Source organism: Chiroxiphia lanceolata, chromosome 15 (assembly GCF_009829145.1).
Source record: "Chiroxiphia lanceolata isolate bChiLan1 chromosome 15, bChiLan1.pri, whole genome shotgun sequence".
Lineage (NCBI taxonomy): Eukaryota > Metazoa > Chordata > Aves > Passeriformes > Pipridae > Chiroxiphia > Chiroxiphia lanceolata.
The window spans coordinates 18201387-18224417 of record NC_045651.1 but is presented as its reverse complement, the minus strand read 5'-3'; the positions used below and the strand labels follow the sequence as shown (position 1 = coordinate 18224417).

At 50.9% G+C, this 23031-nt stretch overlaps 1 protein-coding gene and 1 long non-coding RNA gene across 2 annotated transcripts; one reads left to right on the top strand and one right to left on the bottom strand.

The window, feature by feature from the left end:
- Positions 1-303: 303 nt before the first annotated feature.
- Positions 304-22924, bottom strand: LOC116794506. The gene is made up of 3 exons (XR_004359817.1): positions 22905-22924; positions 9329-9707; positions 304-564 (listed from the first exon to the last, which is right to left on the bottom strand). It is a non-coding gene; the product is annotated as an uncharacterized LOC116794506 (long non-coding RNA).
- Positions 4184-11056, top strand: IRF1 (interferon regulatory factor 1). The gene is made up of 10 exons (XM_032703230.1): positions 4184-4432; positions 5595-5686; positions 6555-6654; positions 6857-7033; positions 7361-7410; positions 7535-7670; positions 7826-7951; positions 8547-8590; positions 9412-9547; positions 10022-11056. The coding sequence occupies exons 2-10, from the start codon at positions 5600-5602 to the stop codon at positions 10111-10113; spliced, it is 948 nt and encodes a 315-aa protein (XP_032559121.1). The 5' UTR covers positions 4184-4432; positions 5595-5599; the 3' UTR covers positions 10114-11056.
- Positions 22925-23031: the final 107 nt, after the last annotated feature.

Here is a 23031-nt window from a genome sequence, read left to right as displayed (position 1 = left end):
CTCCAGCAACGTAAAATAAATGGACTCCCCTTTCGGCCTCAGGGGGGTTCCTGGCCAGGATGGCACAACCACAGGACACTCCAAGTCAACACTGCCCCACTGTGCCCTGGCCTTTTCAGGGAGGCTCAGGCTACTGCAGGGCTGCACCCTCATTAGCAAACTCATCACAGCTGCCAGGTGCCTGCAGCTCACAGGACTTCCCTCAGCAAATCCTTCATGACAGCTCTGTGTCCTCCTGCAAGGTGGAGAGGAAATTAAGGAGCAGGGAAAGTCCAAAGACACAAGTCAAGTTCTTGGAATTTCCTTTATTCCCACCAAAACAAGCCCAGAATCTCATTTGGGTTTAGTTTAAAACTTCACCGCTCCATCAGTAGGGAGAACTGGAATGATTTTGGGTCCTGAGACAGGTCTTTCCAATTCCAGGAAACTGTAAATGGCCCATCCCAGGATATCTTTATTGTAGCCTGCAGATCAGAGCACTCACTGGCATTACATCATGCCTGGGCAGAGTTTCAACATTTCTGACATTCATTCTCCTGCATGTGCTTCAACCAAACTTCCTTTCTGTAAAAGAGGCATTTATAAGAAATGGAAACAGCTTGCAGAGAGCCCTGCACCTCATGGCTGCTGACCCAGAACCAGCAGTTTGGGTTGTCAGCCCAAACTGACGCTCTATCTCTGCTCCATTGTGCATTAACCCCTCACTGCCTGGAGAGCCTGTGGGAGGGGCAGGCACTGCCTGCCCCCCGTGGCCCCTGGCACCAAACTGTGGCAGTGTTGGGTGCTCCATAGTGGGGAATTGTGACAATCCCCAGGGGCCCCAGATGGCTCCACAGCCATTTTTTATGTCCCAGTTACTGCTCCAAAAAGAAAGGGTTGTTTCTGCGTTTGATGGGGAAAGGGAGGAAGGCAGGTGGGAGAGAGAATGAGAAAGGATTTGCATTAGAGCAGGTTTCTCTTAAAGAAGGTAGAAAGGAGGAACAAACTCCTTTAGACTGGGATATGGAAGGGCTGCTGAGGGCTGGTGGGCATGGGAAGGTCCTGATGCAGAGATGGAAGGAAGCAGCCAGGGCCACGAGGAAGCAGATAAGAGGCTCTCTCTCTCTCACCATGCTCCCACTCTTCCCCTCCACAACCCCCTGCTCCATCCTGTGGTTATGCACTCCTCCCACCCAAATAGTGCCTGGGCATGCAGACCTGAGGCTCTGCTGCCTCCTGGGACTCACTGGCAGGTCACTAGAGGCAGCTTTCTGTGGCAGCCCCTGCCCCCATCTCCTCATCTCCCCGTTGTCAGACACAGATTCCCCACTGTGGACCTTCTCCCCTGGTTGGATTCAGAGTCATGGGAAGGGAAAACCTTCAAAGCAAAGACTGCCATCAGCACTTGGTGTAATGCTCAAGACCTTTCCCCCACTACATCTTACAGATGCAGCACCTGAGGCTTCCCTGGATGCGAACATGGCTCTGGAGTCTGTACCTACCATTGCATCCACATTTGCACTGGAGTGTGTTGGTTTTCTGCCCTTCAACCTCAGCTCCTCAAAAAGTGCTTCTGGATGTTTGGACTTCATGGCTTTGCCCTGTGGGCTGGAGTTGCCCATCTCATGGCACACAGGGTCCATATTAACCATCCTTCCTTTCATACAGCACAGGATCAGAGCCACCCTGAGCTGCTTAACCAAGAGTGATGATGCCAGGGAACAAAGACCTGAGTTAGAGCCTCTATTCCCGATCCATAACCCTCCCTCCCTGGAGGCCATGCCTGGACCTCTATGGCTAATGCCAACCAGGTCATGGCTTTTTGCATTACCTAAATTAGTCTTCCTAGGAACTCCTTATCTCAGGGCACTGCTGGAGGAGATCGAGTTTGTTATACAACAAACACCACTTGCTCGAGGATTAGCTGGGGATTGCATTTTGTTTTAAACAAAAATATTATTAAATATTTCTTTGGCAGTACGAAAAGAATTCTAGACTTGGGATCTCCCTGGATGAGGTAAAAGAGATAAAATATGTCAGTGACCTGCTTCTCTGTGGATAAACTGGGTGGAGCAGAAGGGCTTTATGGCCACCCGTTTACTGACTCCCTGAGGTGTGCAGATAATTCCTTCTTCATACTTTTATATGTGACAAATGTAAGTGCATATTCTTGCTGCATTAAGTAAGTTGCTGAAAGGGTGGTTAGTGCAGAGATATGAATGAGAGGAAGGACTCAGCTTAATAAGGAGGAGGCTTTGTAAGTGTGGGGTTAGGGAGCCTGACACACAATAACATCGGGGAGACAGACACGAGTTGTTATTTCCTTGTTTCAGCTGAGAGAGAGCAAAAAGCAAACATAAGGCATCCCAGGCTGGGCAGGTCCTGCTCCATGGAAACGTGCTGTGCAGATATGGACAGGACACAGATATAAAGGTCAATTAAGTTTCACTGAGTAGGATCTGTCTGGGTTGAAACCCAAGGAAAGAAGAGGAGATTTAGGGCTGGGGCTGTTAACCTTCCTGTGTGCATTTTTATTGTAGGTCTATTTATTTGGTGCCTGGAGTCAATTCCTGGGGAAGATACAGACTAAAAACAGCCAATAAGGGTCCCAACAATGCTGAAGTCACGTATCAAAAGAAGTTACTGCTCAAAATTCAGTCACTTAAGGTGTGTTTGATACATTTGTGTGCAGACCTTGGCCCATCAGACCAGGAAGCCCAGAATTCATTTTTCCTAAAGCTTTTTAGGGGAGGGGTGAAAGCAAACCATGGGAGGTTGGATCAAAAGCAACTGGCATAATCTTTTTTGTCAATATTTAGGTTGTATAAGAGGTGGTGTGACTATTTTTGCAGATGACATTTACACTGAAACCTCAAATATCTTCCGTCTTCCCTTTTCCAGTCCACTTTCATGTTACCTCCTGTTACTCTATCTCTATATCTAGTATCTCTCCTACTTTGCTTACTTATTTTATTTACCTGATATATCTTTACCTGCGGTGAAAGCTCATTGGTGAATGGTGCCTCCCACAGCACAAAGACCCAACTGGAGGATCCTAATTACATAAGATAAATGCGTCCAGCAGACAAAAACCCATTAGTTTAAAGAAAGCATGGGACACCTACCAGGTGTTTCTCTGCTCTTAAAACCAAGTTTGGGCTTTTCTTTCATCTTTATGTTAAAAAAAGAGAAAACTTGCCAGAGCAGGCAGGCAGTGTGCTGGTGTCACACTCCTGCCTCAGCAGTCCATATGTCTTTCTACCTCTCTCCCAGTATACCTTCCTGTTGCATAGGACTACAAACCTTCCTTGAAATGACTGAAGTAACTAAAACAATTCTCTGATATTCTGCTGGCTTGAAGGCACCTTGAAGACACTGCACGAAAATCTAATCTCACTGCCATACAGATCCAATGGATCAGAGAGAAATCCTGATGATTTCAGTAGCCTTCTGTCATGCCACCATTTCCCTTCCCCAGGCTTCACCCAAGACGTTTTTAAGAAGAGACTGGATGGCTCTTAGTGCCATGGTCTAGTTGACAGGTTGGTGTTGGGTCATGGGTTGGACTTGATGATCTCAGAGGTCTTTTCCAACCTAGTTGATTCTGTGATTCAGTGTGTGATTCTGTGATTCTGCCCCCCTGCCATGGGCAGGGACACCTTCCACTAGCCCAGGTTGCTCCAAGCCCCATCCAGCCTGGCCTTGGAGACTTCCAGAGATGGGGCAGCCACAGCTTCTCTGGGCAACCTGTGCCAGTGCCTCATGACCCTCCACAGCCCAGAATTTCTTCCCAATATCTAATTTGCACCCGTCCTCTGCCACCGTGAAGCCATTCCCCGTGCCCTGTCCCCGGTCTGCTGAGGCCAGGCGGGTGAGCCCGGTGTCGGTGCCCCGTGAGGGGCAGGCAGGACGCTCTGGGGACGGGCAGGCAGGATGCTCCGGGGCCCCGCGGGCTCTCAGTGAGGAGGGGCCGGTGCCCCTGCCCCTGTCCCATCCCGTCCCATGCCATCCCGTGCCGGGCGGGGCCGGGCCGCGCCCCCCCCGCTCCGCTGGCGCTGCAACGCCGTGATTTCCCCGAAGTGACGCGCCCGCCGCAGCCAATGGGCGGCGCGTCCGCCCCCCGCGCGCGCGCTGATTGGCCGAGCCGCGGCCGGGCCCGGGCGCGGGGAATCCCGGCGGCGCCGCGTTATACCCGGGGCGGGAGGGGGAGCGCGCACAGCACCGAGCGGCACCGCACCGAGCGGCACCGCACACAGCACCGAGGGGCACCGCACAGAGCGGCACGGACCAGCACACAGCGGCACCGAGCGGCACGGGTCAGCACGCAGCGGCACCGCTGAGAGGCACCGAGCGGCACGGAGCGGCACGGGTCAGCACGCAGCGGCACTGCACAGAGCGGCACTGCACCGCCCAGCCCCGCGCGGCTCGGCTCTGCCCGGCACACCGCAGTGAGGTGGGTCGCACTGCGTCGCCTCCCATCGCTTACCCCCGCTTTGCGCAGCGCCGGGGCTCCGGGAGAAGGCGCCCCGCGGGCTCCGCGCGACTCTGCTCGGCAAGAGGCGGCAGAGCCTTGGTCGTGAGGAGTTTTGGAGGCGGAGCGGGCGCGTCGCGCCAGCAGCCGTCGGGGGGGCAGCGGGCATCCCTCCTGCGGGCACCGGGCACCGCTCCTACGGGCAACGGGCATCCCTCCTGTGGGCACCGGGCACCGCTCCTACGGGCAGCGGCCGCGGCGAAGCGCACAACACCCAGGAAGGGACCCTCCGACCCGGGCTGTCACCCCGCTCATCGGGCCAGGCACGTCCCTGCACAGCTGTCGCTCCGCGGGCTCGGCTGGAGGTTCCGCTCCGCCGAGGAGCCCGAGCCGCTCTCCCCCGGGGCTGCCCCGGCAGACCCTCGCTCGGAACGGGCACTCTCCGGGACCGCCTCCCGCCCCGCGCCGAGCGCGTTGCTGGTGAAAGTTGGAAATGCGTTGTTCGGGCAATCTTGGGCTGTTTGTCTTGGAAAACCACCGCAAACAGGAAATTATTTGTGCAGAGGAAGGGCCGGGATGGCCGCGCCGGCGGGGCCGGTCCCTGCGGCGGCAGCGCGGGTGCCGCTCCTCGGGACGTGTCGCGGTGGAATTGGGGGTCCTCGCCGACAGAAGGGCCGCTGCCTCCAACCTCGCGCAACTTAATCAATAACAGGCTTTGAAGAAGAGGGTTGTGCAGTTGATGCCTCTCAGTGGCTGCTCTGGGGATCCCGCACCGGTCCCCGCGGGGGGACACCCGCACCCACCGGCGGTGCCGGCCGTGGGCTCCCTCCCAGAGCCGGGGGTCGGGGCTGGGCTCCCCCTGCCTGCCCTGTCCACGCAGCAAGGGCTGAACACTCACCGCTGCCATCGGCCTCTGTGCCGAGCTCCAAACCCGAGCCGCGTTTTGGGGCTGAGCACGCAGAGCTGGAAGCGCTTCCCTCCTGGAGCAGGTGGGAGGCACTGAAGGAGAGTTAAGACTGCAAAAGCAGTGCTCGTTGGTGGTGGTGCTGGTGATGCTGAGGGCACGGAGGGTACAGGAGGGGTGACACTGCAGAGTGGTTAAAACAGTGCAGAGGGTTTGGCTGACCCGTTATTTCTTTCACAGCCAACATGCCAGTGTCAAGAATGCGCATGAGGCCCTGGCTGGAAATGCAGATTAATTCCAATCAAATACCAGGACTGATATGGATTAACAAGGTGAGACTGGTTTATACTATTATCATCATTATTAGTATTACTTGTTCTTAAATGACAGTAAGCATGGGTCAAGATCATAAAGATCATAAAGGAAAAAACAGGGAGAAAACTTGCCAGCATTATGTTTAAAAAACAACTATTTTTGTTTGCAGAAAAGGTAGCTCTGTTTCTTATACAGTGGAGTAGCTCCATTTTTTTTTTCTGGGAAAATTCCCAGGAGGGGAATGATAAATTACAATGAAAACAGTTTGAACACGGTGGAGTACTAAGAAATCTCCAAGATATCTTTTAACTCCTGTTGCCCACTTAACTGTCCCGATTAAGCAGCTGCTGTTACACTCCAGTTGTTCCCTGTTTTAAGATTTGGGTTGAAAGAAACACTGTATTTTTTGGTGTGGAAGGCACATCCCTGTGCCTGTAGCACAGGGTGACATCACTGGGTTTATTGAACCCGGTCTCTAAAGTTTCCATATCCATTCCAAGGGGATATTAAAGCTGGGACATGTTTGTAGGATTCCTTCAGGACCTTATGGACAACCTAAAAAAGGGATTCTCTGGCCAAGTGCACCTAGAAAATATGCTGTAATTTATGACATACTTATAGATTGGTTGCAATGGATTGAAATGATTCTGGGATAAAACTGATAATACTGTTTACCTCTACTGTACTGTACCACATTTTTTTCCCAGTTTCAGAAATCATAAAAAGCCTTTAATACCATGAACAGAATAGATGGAACAATGGATATTTAATTAAAATATATAACATTTCTGAGCTGCTTCTGAGAACTCTTTGATTAAATCCATCATTCCAAACTGGCATATGATGTTTCTTTTTGAAGTCAAATCTCTACTGGTTTAATTTCAGGATAAGAGGATATTTCAGATCCCATGGAAACATGCAGCTAAGCACGGCTGGGACATGGAGAAGGATGCCTGCCTTTTCCGGAGCTGGGCCATTCACACAGGTGTGTGCTGCCTTTACCTTCCCATCGGTCACAGGAATATCTCAAACAAGGCATTTTTTGCCTTGGCTTACCCCTTACACCAGCAGTTACATTAACTACTAGTATGTAGGTCAGAAAATAAAAATTTGCCTTTTTTTTTTTTTTGGGTGGGAAGAAGTGGCACTGCAAAGTCTTAAAGGCACACCCTGTCTCTTATTTATAGGAAGATATAAAGAAGGTGAGAAAGATCCTGATCCAAAAACCTGGAAGGCAAACTTCCGCTGTGCCATGAATTCCCTGCCTGACATCGAAGAAGTGAAGGACAAAAGCATCAACAAAGGCTCCAGTGCTGTCAGGGTTTACAGGATGCTGCCACCCTTGACAAAGCATCAGAAGAAAGGTAAACCCTTGGCAGTCCAGCTGAGGTTGTGCTGCTTAAATAACACTTAAATGTCCTGCTCTGTGCAGACAGGGGGTGACAGACCTGATGGTAGCACTGGTGCTTCTGGGGTTACTCACTGGTTATTGCCATGGGGAACAGCTTCTACAAGTGGTTCAGTTTATCCCAAATTCTTTAAACGTGCCTGGAGGCCTCATCAGGAGGCAGTGGGGACTGGCTGCTGCTGGCAGTCACTGAGCTTGCTGAGCAGCTCTCGAGGCTGCAAGAGCTCACACTCGCCTAAAATGTGCAGCTCTTTCTCACATTTGTCTTATTTTTATTTCCCAGAAAGGAAGTCAAAGTCTTCAAGAGAAGTCAGAAACAGGAGCAAGAGAAAGGTATGTGTCTGTAGAGGCAGCTGAAGAAGCTAGAGGTTTTGGTGGTTTTCTTGCTTAACTTTTTTCATATGGGAACTTGCCTGTTCTTAGACAAGCCTTTCATGCCGTGCCCTTGTTTCTGTAGTTCTGTGAAGAGGAGAGGCTGGAGGAGTCAGCAGAAAGGTTCCCCAACACCCCCCTGCCAGATGACCACAGCGGCTACACCATGCACGAGTACACAGGGCAGGAAGTGGAGATGGAGAGCACGTCCATGACCTTGGGTGAGACTCTGCTCTCAGCTCGGGGCAGAGTGGAAAATGCTGTCTGTGCTGAACTCAGAGCTGGGTCCTGGGGTGGCTGTGCCATCAGATGGGCAGGGGGAAGCAGAGGGGGTTGTCCCTGTCCCATGAGTGCCAACCCCTGGTGTGTCCCACAGACCTGTCCTCCTGCGAGGTGAGCGGCTCCCTGCCCGACTGGAGGCCGGCCCTGGACGTGCCCATGGCTGACAGCACCAACGACCTCTACCAGCTCCAGGTGTCCCCCCTGGCCTCGTCCTCTGAAGGTGGGCACTGCCTTTTTCCTACCCCAATCTCTCACTGGTCTGTGGGAGGCAGAGGGATGAAGGAGTACCCAAGGCAGCAGGAGAAATCAGTTGTTTTGCAGAAAAACCAACCTCCACCTGATAGATTTGGGTATTTGGAGTTACCAAACTGGCCGGGGTGCAGAGGGGAAGAGCTGCCACCTGCTCATGGCTGAAAGGCTCTGCAATGCCACTGCTCCAGCAGTGACAGTGGAGGCAGCCCTGCTTCCCAGTGGGGAAAAAGTGATTAACATGCATAGATCAGAGTAGTTCCTCCCTTGGGGTACAAATCATCTTCCTCCTATCACCTTCCATGCCAAGTGGGCTCTGCTCTGTTGAGTCCTGGGGAGGTGTCATAGCTGGTGTCAGAGAGTCCCAACATGCAGTTGTTGAAGAGATCAGAGATGAAGGGCTGTGGGGAGTCTGGGATGGGAGGAGTTAAGGGCAGTGGTGGTGTGTGACAAGAGAATATGAAGCAGGTTCTGTGGTGAAGAAGCAGAAATATGAGGGCTAAAAGTTGACATCTATGTCTGTTTTCTTCTCTTTTTTTTTTTTTTTTAACGTGCTTACAAAACAGTCACAGATGAAGATGAAGAGGAAATAAACCCAGATATTTTTAAGGTAAGACCAGCCCTTCTGGTCAGAATAAAATGGTCCAAAGTTGGTATTTGCACCAAGAGAGGAAGGCAAGCAGGTGCCACAGGAGCTGAACATACACTTATTTAATGAGGAAGCCTGAACGATTAAATATAAAAAGAAGGCTGCTTTGCAAATGTGAACTGGAGAGGACACACCCACTGAAATATTTACCCTTCATGTAAAAGCCAGAGGAAGTTACTGAGAAGTTCATAGAATCATAGAGTCATAGAATTGTTAAGGCTGGAAAAGACCTCTGAGATGATCAAGTCCAACTGTCAACCCAGCAGCACCACCATGTTCATTAAACCCTGTCCTCAAGTGCCATATTCAGAGGTTTTTTTGAACACTTCCAGGGATGGTGACTCCACCACTTCCCTGGACAGTCTGTTCCAATGCTTGAAAATCCTTTCCACGAAAAAATTTTTCCTAAAATCCAATTTAAACTTCCCTTGGTGCAACTTGAGGCTGATTCCTTGCCTCAGATTGATGTATTAGGGTCTGCAAAGGGCCTCCAGACTCTTCTATTTTGGCCTTCCCTCCACCTCTTATACGTTTGGCCCTTAATCTGCATTTCCAGACATGTCACACTCATCCCACTGATAAGATGGAATTAGGTGCTCCAGCCCTCCCTTTTGCATTAACTTTTTTTTTTTAAGCTGGGAGTAAAGCAAGTTTTACATAACTTAGCATGAGAAGATAGAAGTTGATCTTGTTGCTTACCTGTCATCTGATTGAGGGCGAGGAATCAGACATTGCACCTGTGGCAGGAAGGAGTTTTTAACCATCTACTTCTTCTCTTCCAGCTGCTTGTACCAGCCCAAGACTGGCACAACACCAGCATTGGTGGGAAGGGCTTTCTCACCAACGAGTCGGGCACCCAGACCATGTGCAGCACCTTCAGCTACAAGGAGCAGGACGGGGAGATCGACACCACCTCAGGTACAGAGTCCAGGGAGCACCCACAGTCCAGGCCAAGGGATGACACAGATGAGGGTTCCCAGGCAAGGCACTGATGGGGAGGCAGCGAAGGAAATGGAGGAATTCACACATCCTTGTGTTCTGAGGTTTCCAAGCAGAAATTTCCAAGCCTGTTGGAAGGCTGTGAGGAATTGGGTGATAAAAAGGAAGAGTCAAAAACACCTCCAGTAAGAGTGTCCTACAGACTTCAGGGTTATACAGGCATAAGTGAGGTCAACTTTCAGGAACTCCTTGCAATACAACTGAAGAGTTCCCTCTAGCAACAGCTTAAATGGGACAGTTTAGTAGTGTTTGGTATATTTTAGCACAATAATAGTCTAAGGTATTTGCTCACATCTGAGAAATGTTTCAGGTGGTCTTTTTACATATATATCTATGCACTATTTTGCTTTTGCTGCACTGATTCAGTGCCCATTCTTGGTTTATTTTGTCTAGGAGAGGCAGATTTCAGGTTCCTTGACCAGAAAAGCAGCCTAGACTTCTCCTGGCTGGATACAGTGAGGCCTGTCATTCACTGTGGCTTGTAAACCCCTGGATCCTCTGACCACAAAGTGCTCCTGGATAGAAACTTTGACAAGACTGGAGAGAATGGAAGAAACATCTTGTTACTGACTGAAGTAGCTTTTTTATTCCGTTTTAGCTTTAGGCCTGGAAAGGTTCCCATGAACAGCTCCATTATCAACCCAAGGAACCCCCTCTCACCAGCAGGACCCTGACACCAGGGAGGCACCTGGTCCCTGCAGAGGGGAAGCTTCTGCTGGAAGGTGTCAGTGTGCCATGAGTCCAGCCTGGTGGGTCCCACAGGCCTGGGGAGCAGGTTACCACCCTCCCCAGGTGGGATGTGACGAGCACTTTACCCACAGAGTGCCTGGGGGAGACACCGCAGACGAGTCTCTTACCTGTTAGTTTTGGTTGCTGCTTTACCTGTGCAACACTGGTGACACTGAGCTCAACAACATTCATTACACTTAGTCAGGAAAATTGCACTAATGGGCCCTCTCTTCTCTGATTTACTCCATCATATAGTACATCTTTCAGATCTTCCAAACTGTGTACATAGTTTAGACAATAAAATGTGAAAATTCAGTTTAGGTTTTGCTTCCAGCTAGTCTGTTCCCCAAGTGCACTCTGCTGTAGCCATGCCCCCTCCATTTCCATGGAAGAATTGAAGAGCTGCTGCATGAAACGATTTTGCACTGAGAAGGGCAGAGCTCTTTGCTTTTATCATCATGCCTTCCCTAGATCCCTCCTGGCACTCTCCAGGGATCCCTCCAGCACAGCACCCAAGCCATAACATCCTACAGCCCCCCTGGACCAGCCTGTGCAGGGAAGTGCTGGGTGGATGAGGCTCTGGTTTGTGTGTAATACACGGGAATCAAATCACTAAGCTGTAACAGACTATTTTCTTGTACATTTTATTTTTGTATATAAAGTGTTGTATATTTGTTTTAATAAAATGTTTTATATATGACATGTTTACTTTTTCTCATGGGAGAGCTCTGAGGATGTGTTCCAGCTTCCTTGAAAATACCCAAACAGATGTGCAGAGGCAGTTGGAGGGGTTTTTTCATGATTCATGAAAGCACAAGGAATTTAGTTTGCTCCTGTTTTCTGCCCCCCATCCCCCTTTCCCAAGGGCAGCTGGTGGGTGGGATCCTGCTTGTCAGGAAAGGGAAAACAAGGTGCTGTGCATGTGGGGGGGTGGTTGGTTTGTATTTGCCATCACCTTCAAGTCAAAGCAAGGTAACAGGCTACAGCAAAAACCATCTTACACAGCAAGTCCCTGCTATGGACATCCCCTGTCAGCACTGCCATCAGCTCTGGGGCTGAGATCAGCAGTGAAGCCCTCGTTTAACACCTCAGGTTTGCCTAAAAAAGAAAGCACTCTTTTTCCCCTGAATATGCCCTTCCCCTGCCCTACTGCAGGCTGGAAAGGTCTGACGTTATTGCATCGTGTGGGGTGGGAGGTGAGAGACGTGTGGGGTGGGAGGTGAGAGACGGGTGAGAGCACAGCCCCTGCCACCGCCTGGAAAACCCCGGGATGGCCTTTGGGGAATAACTTCATTTTCTGAGCCAGAGCCGAGGAGAATATCAGGCTGTGGGAGAGGAAGACCCAGCCCAAAGGGCTGGAACAAAGCAGACGTTTCCTACAGCCTTTGGCACAGGCTCTGCTGCAGCCTGACCCGCGGGCAGGGCTGGGGGGGATGGAGGGAAGGGGGAATTCAGTGCCATAGCAGGCAGGTGGTGGTGGGTCTCAAATCCAGCACAGCACAGTGGAGGGGGGCTGGGCACGGGCCCTGTGTCCTGTTAGACATTAACCCGAGGCAGCCTGGGGAAGGCAGGCACAGGAGGCACCTCCCCAGTGCCCCAGGGCAGAGCAGCTCCCTGTGAGCTCCCTCAGGCTGGCAGCCCCCAGGGTGGCCACTGTGCTGTCCCCCCACAGCTGTCACACTCCCTGGCAGGGTATCTGGCCTGAAAGTCCACATCCTGGGAGGGATCTGTCCAGCTGGGAAGCCCCCGAGCACCAGGGTTGCCTTGGATCACATCCACCCAAAATCCTGCAGATCTAGAGCAGGAATGTTCCATGCTCAAGCAAAGAAATCACCCACCAGGTTTTCAGCCTTCCTGTATTTAAAGGGAGCTTACAAAAAAGACAGAGAGCGACCTTTTACTTGAGCAGACACTGACAGGACGGGGGTATGGCTGCAAACTGACAGAGGACAGGTTCAGATTAGATATTGGGAAGAAATTCTGGGCTGTGGAGGGTCATGAGGCTCTGGCACAGGTTGCCCAGAGAAGCTGTGGCTGCCCCTGGATCCCTGGAAGTGTCCAAGGCCAGGTTGGACGGGGCTTGGAGCAACCTGGGCTAGTGGAAGGTGTCCCTGCCCATGGCAGAGGTGGGAATGAAATGAGCTTTAACATCCCTTCCAACCCAAACCTTCCCGTGGTTCTATGATGATTCCATGATCAGCTCTGTGCCCTGATCAGCTGCAGCAGCAGAAACTACCAGGGAAAGAACATGGGGCTGCAGGACCTGGAGCCACCTCTGCTCCCAGCACAGGACACCAGCTCAGCATCACTGACACAACCAGAGGAAACTGTTTTTTTTTTAAGAGCCCCTGCAAGTTTGTCACACATGGGGGGAGGGGACAGGAGAAGGGAAACTTTCTGTGATGCAAACACTGCTAAAAATAAGGTAGAGATTAATTCACCCATTCATGCATTAAAAGCTGCAAGCTTCTCACAGATATGCTCAGACACAAAAACACCAGCACAGTTCACAGACAAAAGGTTAGACCAAGATCTGAGGACAGAAGAAAGCAGCAGGTAATGCCTCACACCCAGGGACCACAGACATGCTCCAAGACTGTTTCACCAGGGTGTTGGAGATGCCTTCCCTGTCACCTGCCAAGGTACCTGCATGACCAACTGCACATGGGGTATCTGCCAGTGAAAAGTGGTGAAGCCTCATGACAAAATTTGGCAGTTCTTCAGCCATTGAAGCAACTGGATGGATAAATTCACCCCCAAGTATTTTGTTAACAGTTTTGTTGGTTTGAACTCTCTGGGAGAGGAAGAAAGAGCGGAGTGGTGCTCTCCAGCTCAGGAGAGGGGTGACCTGGGGGCTGCTGTGCCGAGTCAATGCCTGACTGGCTCCTCCATCACCTCCAGGGACAGACTAAAGAAACTTTGTACATAGAGGAGCATCATCAACTCCTCAGGATAAACTCCCTGCACAGGCTATGCAATAGAAACAGTTTTAAAACCCTGATATTGAATTTTTCTGAACTTGCCTATACTAATCAAGCTTTTCATAAACCCAGTAAACTTGTGTTGGAATAAGAGTTGTTTTCATCTGGAATATGCACACAGCTACATTCAGTTGGGAAATATTCACATCACAGGAGAGCAGGTCCCTGGGGAGAGCTCAGCCCTGACAAACCCAGATAGAGCAGTGAAAAGAAGGTTTCTATGGGCAGGGCTTGGAGGGCAGGCAGCTCACCCTGGTGCTATGAACCATGCATGACAGAGAGAAAGATCTGTAGCCAATGCAGATTGTAAGTTGTTGTGAAAATAGAGATCACTTCTCTGTGGTGGAGAACAAAAAGGAGTCATTGTACAGTCAGTGGTCATTTGGGAAATGAGCAGAGCTCCTGCTCAGGTTTGGGAGGCTGCTCAAGCACAGAGCCTTAGAATGTCAGCAGGACAAAACCTCCTTAAAATAACACCAGTCTCAGAAACAGTCCAACATCCTGTGCCCAGGAAGGCCCTGCAGCACCCCAGGCACAGACCTTGCCCTGCACCAAGGGCACAGAAGCCAGAAGCCCCTGGTTCATGCCTACAGAGATTGTCACTGCTGCAGAGGCAGGATATCACACAGCTGGTGACTGCAGCTTTTCCCAGTGAAAACTTTTGACCTGTAAACAAGGAGTTGTTGCTTTTCCCCCAGTCTTTGTCCAACTGGATTCTCAGTGAAGGGCTCCAGACAGCAGTGCCTGAAGGAGCCTTTGTCTCTTGGCTGCCCAGAGCAGTGGCACTGGGGTGAGCTTTGCCCTCCAGGCAGCAGAGCCTGCTGTTATCATTCACCTGCATTTGCCATGGTGACTGAATCCTGGTGATCAGACACATATCCAGGCAGTCACACGATTTAAAATATCACACCTGGAGCAGATAGCAGTGCTTTGGACCAAAGGTGCACATTATAGCTGCAAAAAATAGCGGGATATTTGTGGTGCAAAGGCAAACTACTGCTTAGAAAGCAGATGTCTTGGACTACAAACATTACTTCTGGGTTGTGGAGGATCATTCCTCCTCTCTGGCTCTGCAAGGGTCCCTTTTCCTCCCCATGTTTATCTACACAACACAAGGAGGACAGAAACTTTCTCAGGGCAAAAACTCTCCCAGAGGCTTGGGAGGGCCAAGGAAAGAAGTATTATCTGTAGAAAAGTCAGTTTTAGAGCTAAGGTGGGGAAAAATCTATCCCTAGAAAGGGAGATGGGAATGAAACTCACATTTCCATGGACAATTAGTATCTGTGTTTGTTCCTTTACCAATTGCTTCGGTCCACTCCCTGTACCCTCTTCCACTGCAGTGCTGCACTTCAGAGCTCCTTTTCCTCCCATGTTTTTCCATGTCCTTCAATATTTCTCTCCCTGTTAAACTCATCCCTGTCCCTTCCCAGCCCTTCTATGCACAAAGAAGGCAATAATCAAAGCTCATTAGAGTGGGCAGCACCATGCAGGCAGCTCCAGGCACTTGCACCAGGTCCTGCCCCACTGCCCTTTGGTCTCATCCGTCCTGAGAAGGTCAGGATGTGAATTCAGCCAGTGTGGTTCCCTGCCATGCACTCTGCCCCAGCACAGCTCCCCCAGAGAGGGGAGGAGCTGGGAAGGGATGGGAAAACTTCCCACAGCCCCTTCCAGAATTCCAACAGGAGCACAGCATGCACTGCCACCAGCTGAACTCCCAGAGGAACATCAACCCAAGCCAGCAGAAGCCATAAATCACCTAAAACCTGGAGAACCTGCTGGTCCTGCTGGAGTTGGTCACCATCTGGATGTGACCAGAGGTGTCACAAACGGTGTGAAGGACTCAGGGCTGCCAGGACCAACAATCACATCTCCATGCACCCAGTGCCTGGCTGCCCATGGTGGAGGGCACTGTGGGACCACAGCAGCACAACAGGAGGACGGGGTAGCCAGGAGGATCTGCAGCCACAGGGCTCAGAGGTGATGAGGGCCAGGGAGTGGACAAGGGAGCAGATCTCGTGAGCCACCCACCCAAAACCCCTGTGCCAGAAGCTCTCAGGAACACCAAGGCACCATCCCTTCTGGTGGGCAAGGCTGGAAAATGAAGTCAGGACAAAGGCAGGGATAGAATAGGCACCAGGAGATGGTTATCAGGGATAGCCAGGAATAAGGAATCCAGTCTGCAGAGCAAACAGGACAGCAAGTCCAGCCTCTCTCCCTGCTCTGACAGTCAACACAAATGGCCAGGCTCCCCTCAGCCTTTTCAACTTCAGAATGACCCACTCCACTCATTTTGCTCATGATTCATACAGAAACTTCACTGTGGAGCCTTTAAAGAGCCTGACTGTCAGTACCCAGCCAGCCTGAGACATCAGGAGGGGTGAGGGTGAGATGTCACAGCCCACACAGCACAGACCTGCCTCTTGCAGCCCACCAGTGTCTCCCAGCTGCCAAAAACCAGTAGGGAGGAGCAGGCTGAGTTGGTGGCCCATCAGGTTGCCAGTGGTACCCAGCTCCTGGGCCAGAACAGCAACAACAGCCCTTCCTTATCACCACACGAGCATCCTGAGCTGTGATGAGAGTGCTCAGCTGCCACAGACGAGCTCACCACCTATTTTGGGGTAGACTTGTCACACTTCAAACAAGTGCTCCTGCCTATTGTGCTTGTTCCCCATTGCAGGGTGTGACACACTGCGCTGTGGGCACGTGGGCACAGCATCAAAGCTGGGGCAAGCCAAGATACGAGCAGCAGCTTCTGGGGACCTTCCAGGGGAATTCAACCTCACCAGAGTACAGGGTGGCCTGAGCAGAAACAGTCCCTGCCAGCCCTGGGCAGAGAGAAGGGCTTTGTTTGCTCTGCTTGCATGGAGCAATGGTTGGAAACACAGAAGCAAGGGAGTGGTAAAAAACAGGTTCCCACAGGGAGAGGATGGGGAAGGGTCTGAGGAACTCTGGGCAACCAGAAATCAGGTGGAGGTTTTGCTCCTATCAAAGCATCAGTGGTTTAGCACTGGTAACACAGAATGGAGGACAGAGAACAGCATAAGGATGCTGGCCCTGATTCAAGATGAATCCAGCACAAGCATTACACATATTAGCTATTTGTGAGCAGGGCTATTAAATAACAGGAGCCAGGTGAACCACAGCATATCCACTGAACATGCCCTGTTCCAAGATCTGCATTGCAAGACTATGTTTCACTGAGTTTGTTCTGTCATCAGCTAAGTACTACAAAGATTTCACCAACAGTCTTCAGGCAGCAGAAATTAATTGAAAAGACAAGTCCAGACAGGTAGAGCTTTGTTTTCCCCAGCTCTCTTGCTGAAGAAAGCAGAGGGTGCAGGGAGTGGAGCAGGGACAGTGCTGGCCTGTTCCCAGCCCTGTGGCTAGTTTTTAGGATGTTTTTAACAATGCTGGAGGGACATAGCATAGATTACCAGTGGCAATATTTAAAATCGACAAATGTTAAAATCAGCATGTTAGACATATACGTTTCACACAGAAAGTACAATTCTGTGTTGTATCCAAAAGCTGCCATTCCTACCCAGAGCAATCCTTCACCATCAGCTTTGGAGGAGCCTCACTGGGGTTTCTGCTGCCCAGCCTGCTTCTGGAAGCCCACAGACAGGCTTCCCACAGAGAAGCACAGGCTGAGCCCCTCAGCCCCATCCTCTATGAAGAGCTGAGCAGGGAAAGCCCCCAGCCCAGCCCACTTCCCTCCAGTATTTTACTTGTGTTCAACAGGCAGGAAATGTTCTACCTGATCAGCTTCCCCAGAAAAGCAGCTCCCCGAGGTGTTTGATTACAACACACACCCCCTTAGGTGACAGGAGCATCCAGGGGTTAAGGAGTGGGAACAGCCCTCTCACTGCTCACAGGTATGAGGAAGCTTTGCAATAACATCTTTCTGGATTCCTTGGCAGGGTGACACCTCCTTCCCCCACCGAGGAGCACGGCCAGGCTGAGTGTGTCCTGCCAAGGCACTGTCCCCAGGGCCACCAATGACTCTGCTTTGGCCCCTATTGCAGGGACTAAAAGGGGTAGAGAAGAGGTGGCTCAGGGGGAACCTCATCACTCTCTACAGTTCCCAGGAGGGAGGTTGGAGCCATGTGGGGATCAGCCTCTTCTCCCAGGTAACAGGACAAGAGGAAACAGCTTCAAGTTGTGCCAGGAGAGGTTTGGGTTGGAGGTAAAGGTGAGGATGAAGATGGTCTTCCAGTTTGTTCCTTTTTGCTCTGAGAGCAGGACCTGGTGAGGTGTGAGGCAGAGGACCCAGGGGTTGTCCTCAGCACAGCACTCTCCTCCAGGTGGGGAGGACGTGGGGGAAACCCACTGCTGCCCTCCCACACACGGCTGGGCACGGCACCCGCCTGGCACAGACCTGCTCCTACCCTTGGGAAGGGCCTGGGAGGGCTCAGGCTCAGTCCCTTCACAGAATAACACCCCAGGGGCAGCTGAGCCACCTCAGTTTCACCATGAACTCACTGCAGTTCAGGCACCTTGTGTCTGAGGAATAGGAACCTCAGCCACTGAGGGCTGCAGGATGTGAGCCCAGCCCTGCAGGAAAACGAACTTGCTACAGGGTCAAAAACCTGAGAAAACACTCGAGAGCTTGGCACTCAGGACATGTCCCCTGCTGTGGGCACCCCCAGCTCCCACATGCCAGCTGGGGTACCCCCGTGCCCACCCTGCAGAGCCCAGCACAGCTTTCTGCTCTGGAAAACAAACTCAGTAATTCGAGAAAAACGATGAGAAAGGCTCATGTTACACTCGATAACAACTCTCTGCCTCCTGCACCTCTGCTGAGCAAACCACCATTTCCTGAAGTGAGGTGTCAGGCGTGAAATATTTCACATGCTGGAGCAACTGCCACCTCTGCTCAGAGACAAACAGAGCCTCAGCCTTCCTGGTGCTCAGTGCATAAATCAGGTGCCTCAGCCTTCCTGGTGCTCAGTGATAAATCAGGGTGTGTCCTGGGTGGCTGTTGGCCACTCTGTAACTGAGAACTCCCTGTCTTGCTTGGGGAGGCAGCACCAAAAATACTTGTGCAGCCAGTGTGGATTTAGCCTAAATCACACTCTAGCCAAGTGTTTCTCTGGGGTGCAGCCTCAGGCTGCTGCTGCAGGAGCACTGCCAGAAGTACCCGTGGGCATCACGGAAGGCTGTGCCTGAAGAACCAACCTGCTTCCTCTTTCCCCCACAGTTATCATGGATTTATCCTTTCCTTCCACTCCACATCTCACCAACGGGATGAGAAATGACTCAGCCGTTACTCACGAGCACACAGACCTGGCAGGCTGATCTCTGCAGAACCATTTATTTCAGTTCTTATTCCTCCAGGCACTCATGATTATCCCATCAAGTCCACACCCAAAAAGTGCCAGCAGCCAATGTGGTCTGGGGCCACCAGGTCACCTCCTGCTTGGGCCTCCAGTTCCTACAGGCTGGTCTGCTCAGACCTCCACCTCGATACAGACCAACAGAAGCACACCCAGAAGATGAAAGGAAGGGATTCTCCCCCTACCCAGCACACAGCAGGTCACACCTAGAGCACTGGGCTTAGTTTCCTGTCTCCCCAGTGCAAGACAGACACTGACAAAACACAGCCCCAAAATGAGCCCCAAAAGCTTGAAGCCACCAGCACAACAAAGCACCAAGCCCTGGCTGTGAGAGGAGGGGGCAAAGGGGGCTGTTCTGCTGCAGAAGGAGAAGCTTTGGGGGCTCACAGAACCCTCCTGCCAGGGGCCTCATGTGAGAGTAGAGCCAGGCTCTTCCCAGGCATGTGGTAGGAGTACAAGGGACAAGGGGTTAAAGCTGAAATGACAGATTTAGCCAGGATATCAGGGGATGTTTCTTCCTGCAAAGACAGCCAAGCAGTGGGACAGCTCAGCCAGGGAGGTTTCCGAGACTGCAAACAGCTCAGGGCAACTTGTGGCTGAGCACAAGCAGGAGGCTGGAATACAGCCCTCCCAGGTCCCTTTCCACAGGAATTATCCCACATGGCTGCTTCTGCCACGTTCTTCCTGCAGCAACCAGATCCCTGCAGGTGGTGCAGCTCACAGGCAGCTCTGTGCTTTCCCCTCCTGCCCAATGCACTGATTTACCACCTTTTATCATCTTTCTTTAATCAGCAGCTGGCTTCAGAGGACTATTTTCTTGTTCAGTTTTGGTGATGTTTCAGTTAAGGTCTGTGGTAAGTCTCCTGTTCTCCCACACCTCCCAGCCACAGCAATACCATGTCCCTCACCTGTTCCATGTTTCTCTCCTTCACAGAAGTTCAACAGCATAAAGCTCCCAGGGGAACCCACCCATACCAGCTCCAAGGGCAGAGGTGAATCCCAGCAGACTGTACACAGCATTTCTACCAGAGCCTTTCACACCAGCTGTGGCACTCTATACACTCAAGTGCTGACTTACTATTTGCTTTATCAAACTCCAAAAAACAAGGAATCTAAACTTAGTATTCAAGGAAAGATGAAGCACAATAACAACAAAACACCCACACCCCTCCCTGCCTGAACCAACAAATATTGGACCAAAAGCTCCCACTGAACTGTGGAAGGAGGGAATTACCTTCACGGGCTGGTGCTGCTGCTGGAAGATGCAGAGGTCCATCTGCTCCTGTTTCTGGCTCCAGAGGAACAGCAAGGAGAGCACAACCAGCCCCTCTGCTGAGCTTTGCAAAGCCCAGCCTGCCCTGGGCTCTGATGTGCCACAGCTGTGCCCACAAGTGCTTCCCATTGCTCAGGAATGTCATTTCTCAATCTAGATGCAAGAACCAAAGCACAAGAGATCCCTTGCCCTCTATACAATGTGGAAAACTTCCCTGAAGGCACTTTAATGTGCATTATTACTACAATAAGCCACAGTAGACAATTTCTCATTTCTACTGAAGTATAGAGGAGCAGAGGGCAATTGGCACAGATGAGTTAGAAAGAGGCCATCGGTGCCTGGGAAGATCTTTCCTTATTTGCCTGATACTCCCATTCACACAAGGCAGACACTGCCTGCCCTTGGGCCCCGTTCAAATGGGAGAACAGGAAAAATAAGCACAGAAGTGCCCTGTACAGTGGAAACAAAGAAAAGAACATGTGCAGTGAAAGAGAGGGAAAACATGAAATATTGAAGAAAAAAAGTAGAAAAGGAAAGTCTAGTCAGTAGAATTTGGCTTCTGCTATGAATGGAAAAAAAAAAAAGGAAAAGAAAAAACAAACAGTTTCATTTTGAAAATGCAACACTCTTAAAGTACCAGAGACACATCTGTGCAGGCAGCTCCACTGGAACGTTTTCCTTCTTTTCCTCTACTTTTCAGGGCACTCAGTCCTGCTCTTACAGCAGTTTGAGCCATCCCAGCCCATAATAGCCTGCAGCACCCACTGCATGGAAACCATTATGTTTTACTAATCTTTTGGGGATAAAACAGAATTATACCCAAGAATTAGTGCAGCAGCTTTAAATCACATGCAGTTCAGACAAGATGCAAACTTCCTTAGATATATTTCTAAAACTGCATTGGAAACCCCTGATCAAGAGTTATTAAAACTAGAGGGTCTGGGTTTACCTGCCCTTTACTTCTTCACCCAGTGTCCCAGTAAATTAGCTCGGGGTCTCCTCTCCAGCCCCAGGTTATTGGCAAACCAGTGCATCCCCACTGTCAGGACTGCAATTCTGGTACCTCTCAACCATTTCTACCCTTGATTACTGAGCAATAAAAACTTCAAATGATATCAGAGTACCTGGTACAGGGAGGAGCTGATGCACTGCCAGCTCCCAGCCTGGCTCTGCTGCCCTGGGAGCCCTGCTTCCAGATAAATGGATCTATTGGCTCCTTTCCCTTCTCCCTCTGCTAAATAACACCACTGCAAAGCCCTGGCTGATGGCAGGATGCAGCCACTGAGAGTTGCCCCTGAGTCTACTGTCCCATGGAAAACCCCAGTGCTGAGCTCAGCTGAAGAGCTGCAGCTGCTGGTTACAACACCCAAATGCAAATGGAAATACAAACCACTCACAAGGTAAACAGCACCACACTGAAGCATGCAAAGAATGCATTACAGCAGCTCTACTTCCTATTTCCTTTTCCTTACAGCTCTGAAAATAACAGCTCCAAAGGTCAGGGGGCTTTTTGGGACAGTTGCTCGTAATCACGCTGCTCTGGGAGTGGCAGAGGACTCAGGAGACACATCCTAAAGACACACCATTTCCATAGGATCATCATTTAGGTTGGAAAAGCCCTCTGAGATCTGTGGCCAGAGCCCTGCAGATAGCATGGTGTAAATATCTTACTCTAGCTTGTAGTCATAAAAGAGGGAAATATTTTGTAGGAAGGAGAATAAATGCCCATTTGAAGACAAAATGTAATAGGAACCTCAAAGATTCATTTAAAATAGCTCAAGTATGTCTTCATCCATGGCTCAGGAGTCCCTGGCAAGCAACTGCTGAGAGGGCTTGGAGCCGGTGAGAGAGGCAGCCTTAGGAAACGGGAACTGAAGCAACATCTACTGATGGGAAAAGGGAAGTGGCTGGGATATTTCTCAGCTGGTTTCACATCCAGGCACCTCCTTTCATGCACCATCACTCCTGCTTTGTGATGGGTGGAAAAGGGAGAGGTCAGTGCCAGAGCCCAGACTGCCCAGGGTGCCAGGAAACCATTGCACGGGGACTGGCTTGTGGGGCACTTGTTACTGAGGAGATCCTTTCCCTCTTGTGGGCTTACCTTAGAATAGCCAAGTACCCAGGAGGGTTTATGTTTCTGCTTTCTCATATTTACATATAAATAATCCACTTCAGCATCTACCAGCACCACAACAGCCAGGAGATGACAGCCCCAGCTGCACCCAGAGATCCTGGGCTTGGTTTAATTTCCAACAGCTCTGCCCAGCAGGGACTCCCCATGTCTATCTGTTGGAACTTGCAGTGAAGTACATTATTTAGAGACATGTTTGGAGAGGCTGTTTTATTGCAAGTGTTTCCTCAGTACCAATTTGTAACTCATATTTTCACCAATCAGCTGCTTCATAGAACCACAGAATGGTTCAGGTTGGAAGGGGCTTTAAAGACCACCCAGTTCCAATCCCCCACCATGGGCAGGGACACATTCCATTAGTCCAGGCTGCTGAGAGCCCATCCAGCCTGGCCCTGAACCCTGCAGTCTCCCACTCAAGGTGTCAGAGCACTGGAACACAGGGAGCTGGGGGTCCTGTGCACAGTGTCTGGGGGCTTCCCCCAGAGCAGCTTTTTACCTTCCATCAAAGAGAAACCTGGACTCTCCATGAGCTGATGCAAAATTTCTAGTGCAGAGCAGGAAAGCAGCACATCTAGAAATGCAGGGCCATGCAGGTGGATCCCAGCAGAACACAGGCTCTGCCCCATAGAGGGGGGGTGCCTGGGGGTGCAGCAGTGCAGGGACAGCTCAGCGGGACCCAAACGTGGGGTCTGTGCTGGTCCCCATCTCAAAACACATAACAAGGATGATGCAACCTACCACAGGTTCATTTTTCACAATCTTTTATCAGAGTGATTTAGAAACACCAGCAGAGGCTGTCGAGAGGCGGTGTGATGACTGAACTTACCCTCACCTCGAGGCAGCCTGGGAAATACTGACCACAAACTTGCAGTGAACACAGCCACAGGGTTTTTTCTCTCTTTTTTTTTCCTTTTTCTTTTCTTAGGTTTTTTGTTTGGTTGGTTGGTTGGTTT

Coding starts and splice junctions, on each gene's coding strand:
- IRF1 (XM_032703230.1), top strand. CDS start 5,600: ATGCCAGTGTCAAGAATGCGCATGAGGCCCTGGCTGGAAATGCAGATT. Junction 6,655..6,856: donor GAGCTGGGCCATTCACACAG/GTGTGTGCTGCC, acceptor TCTTATTTATAG/GAAGATATAAAGAAGGTGAG. Junction 7,671..7,825: donor GAGCACGTCCATGACCTTGG/GTGAGACTCTGC, acceptor TGTGTCCCACAG/ACCTGTCCTCCTGCGAGGTG.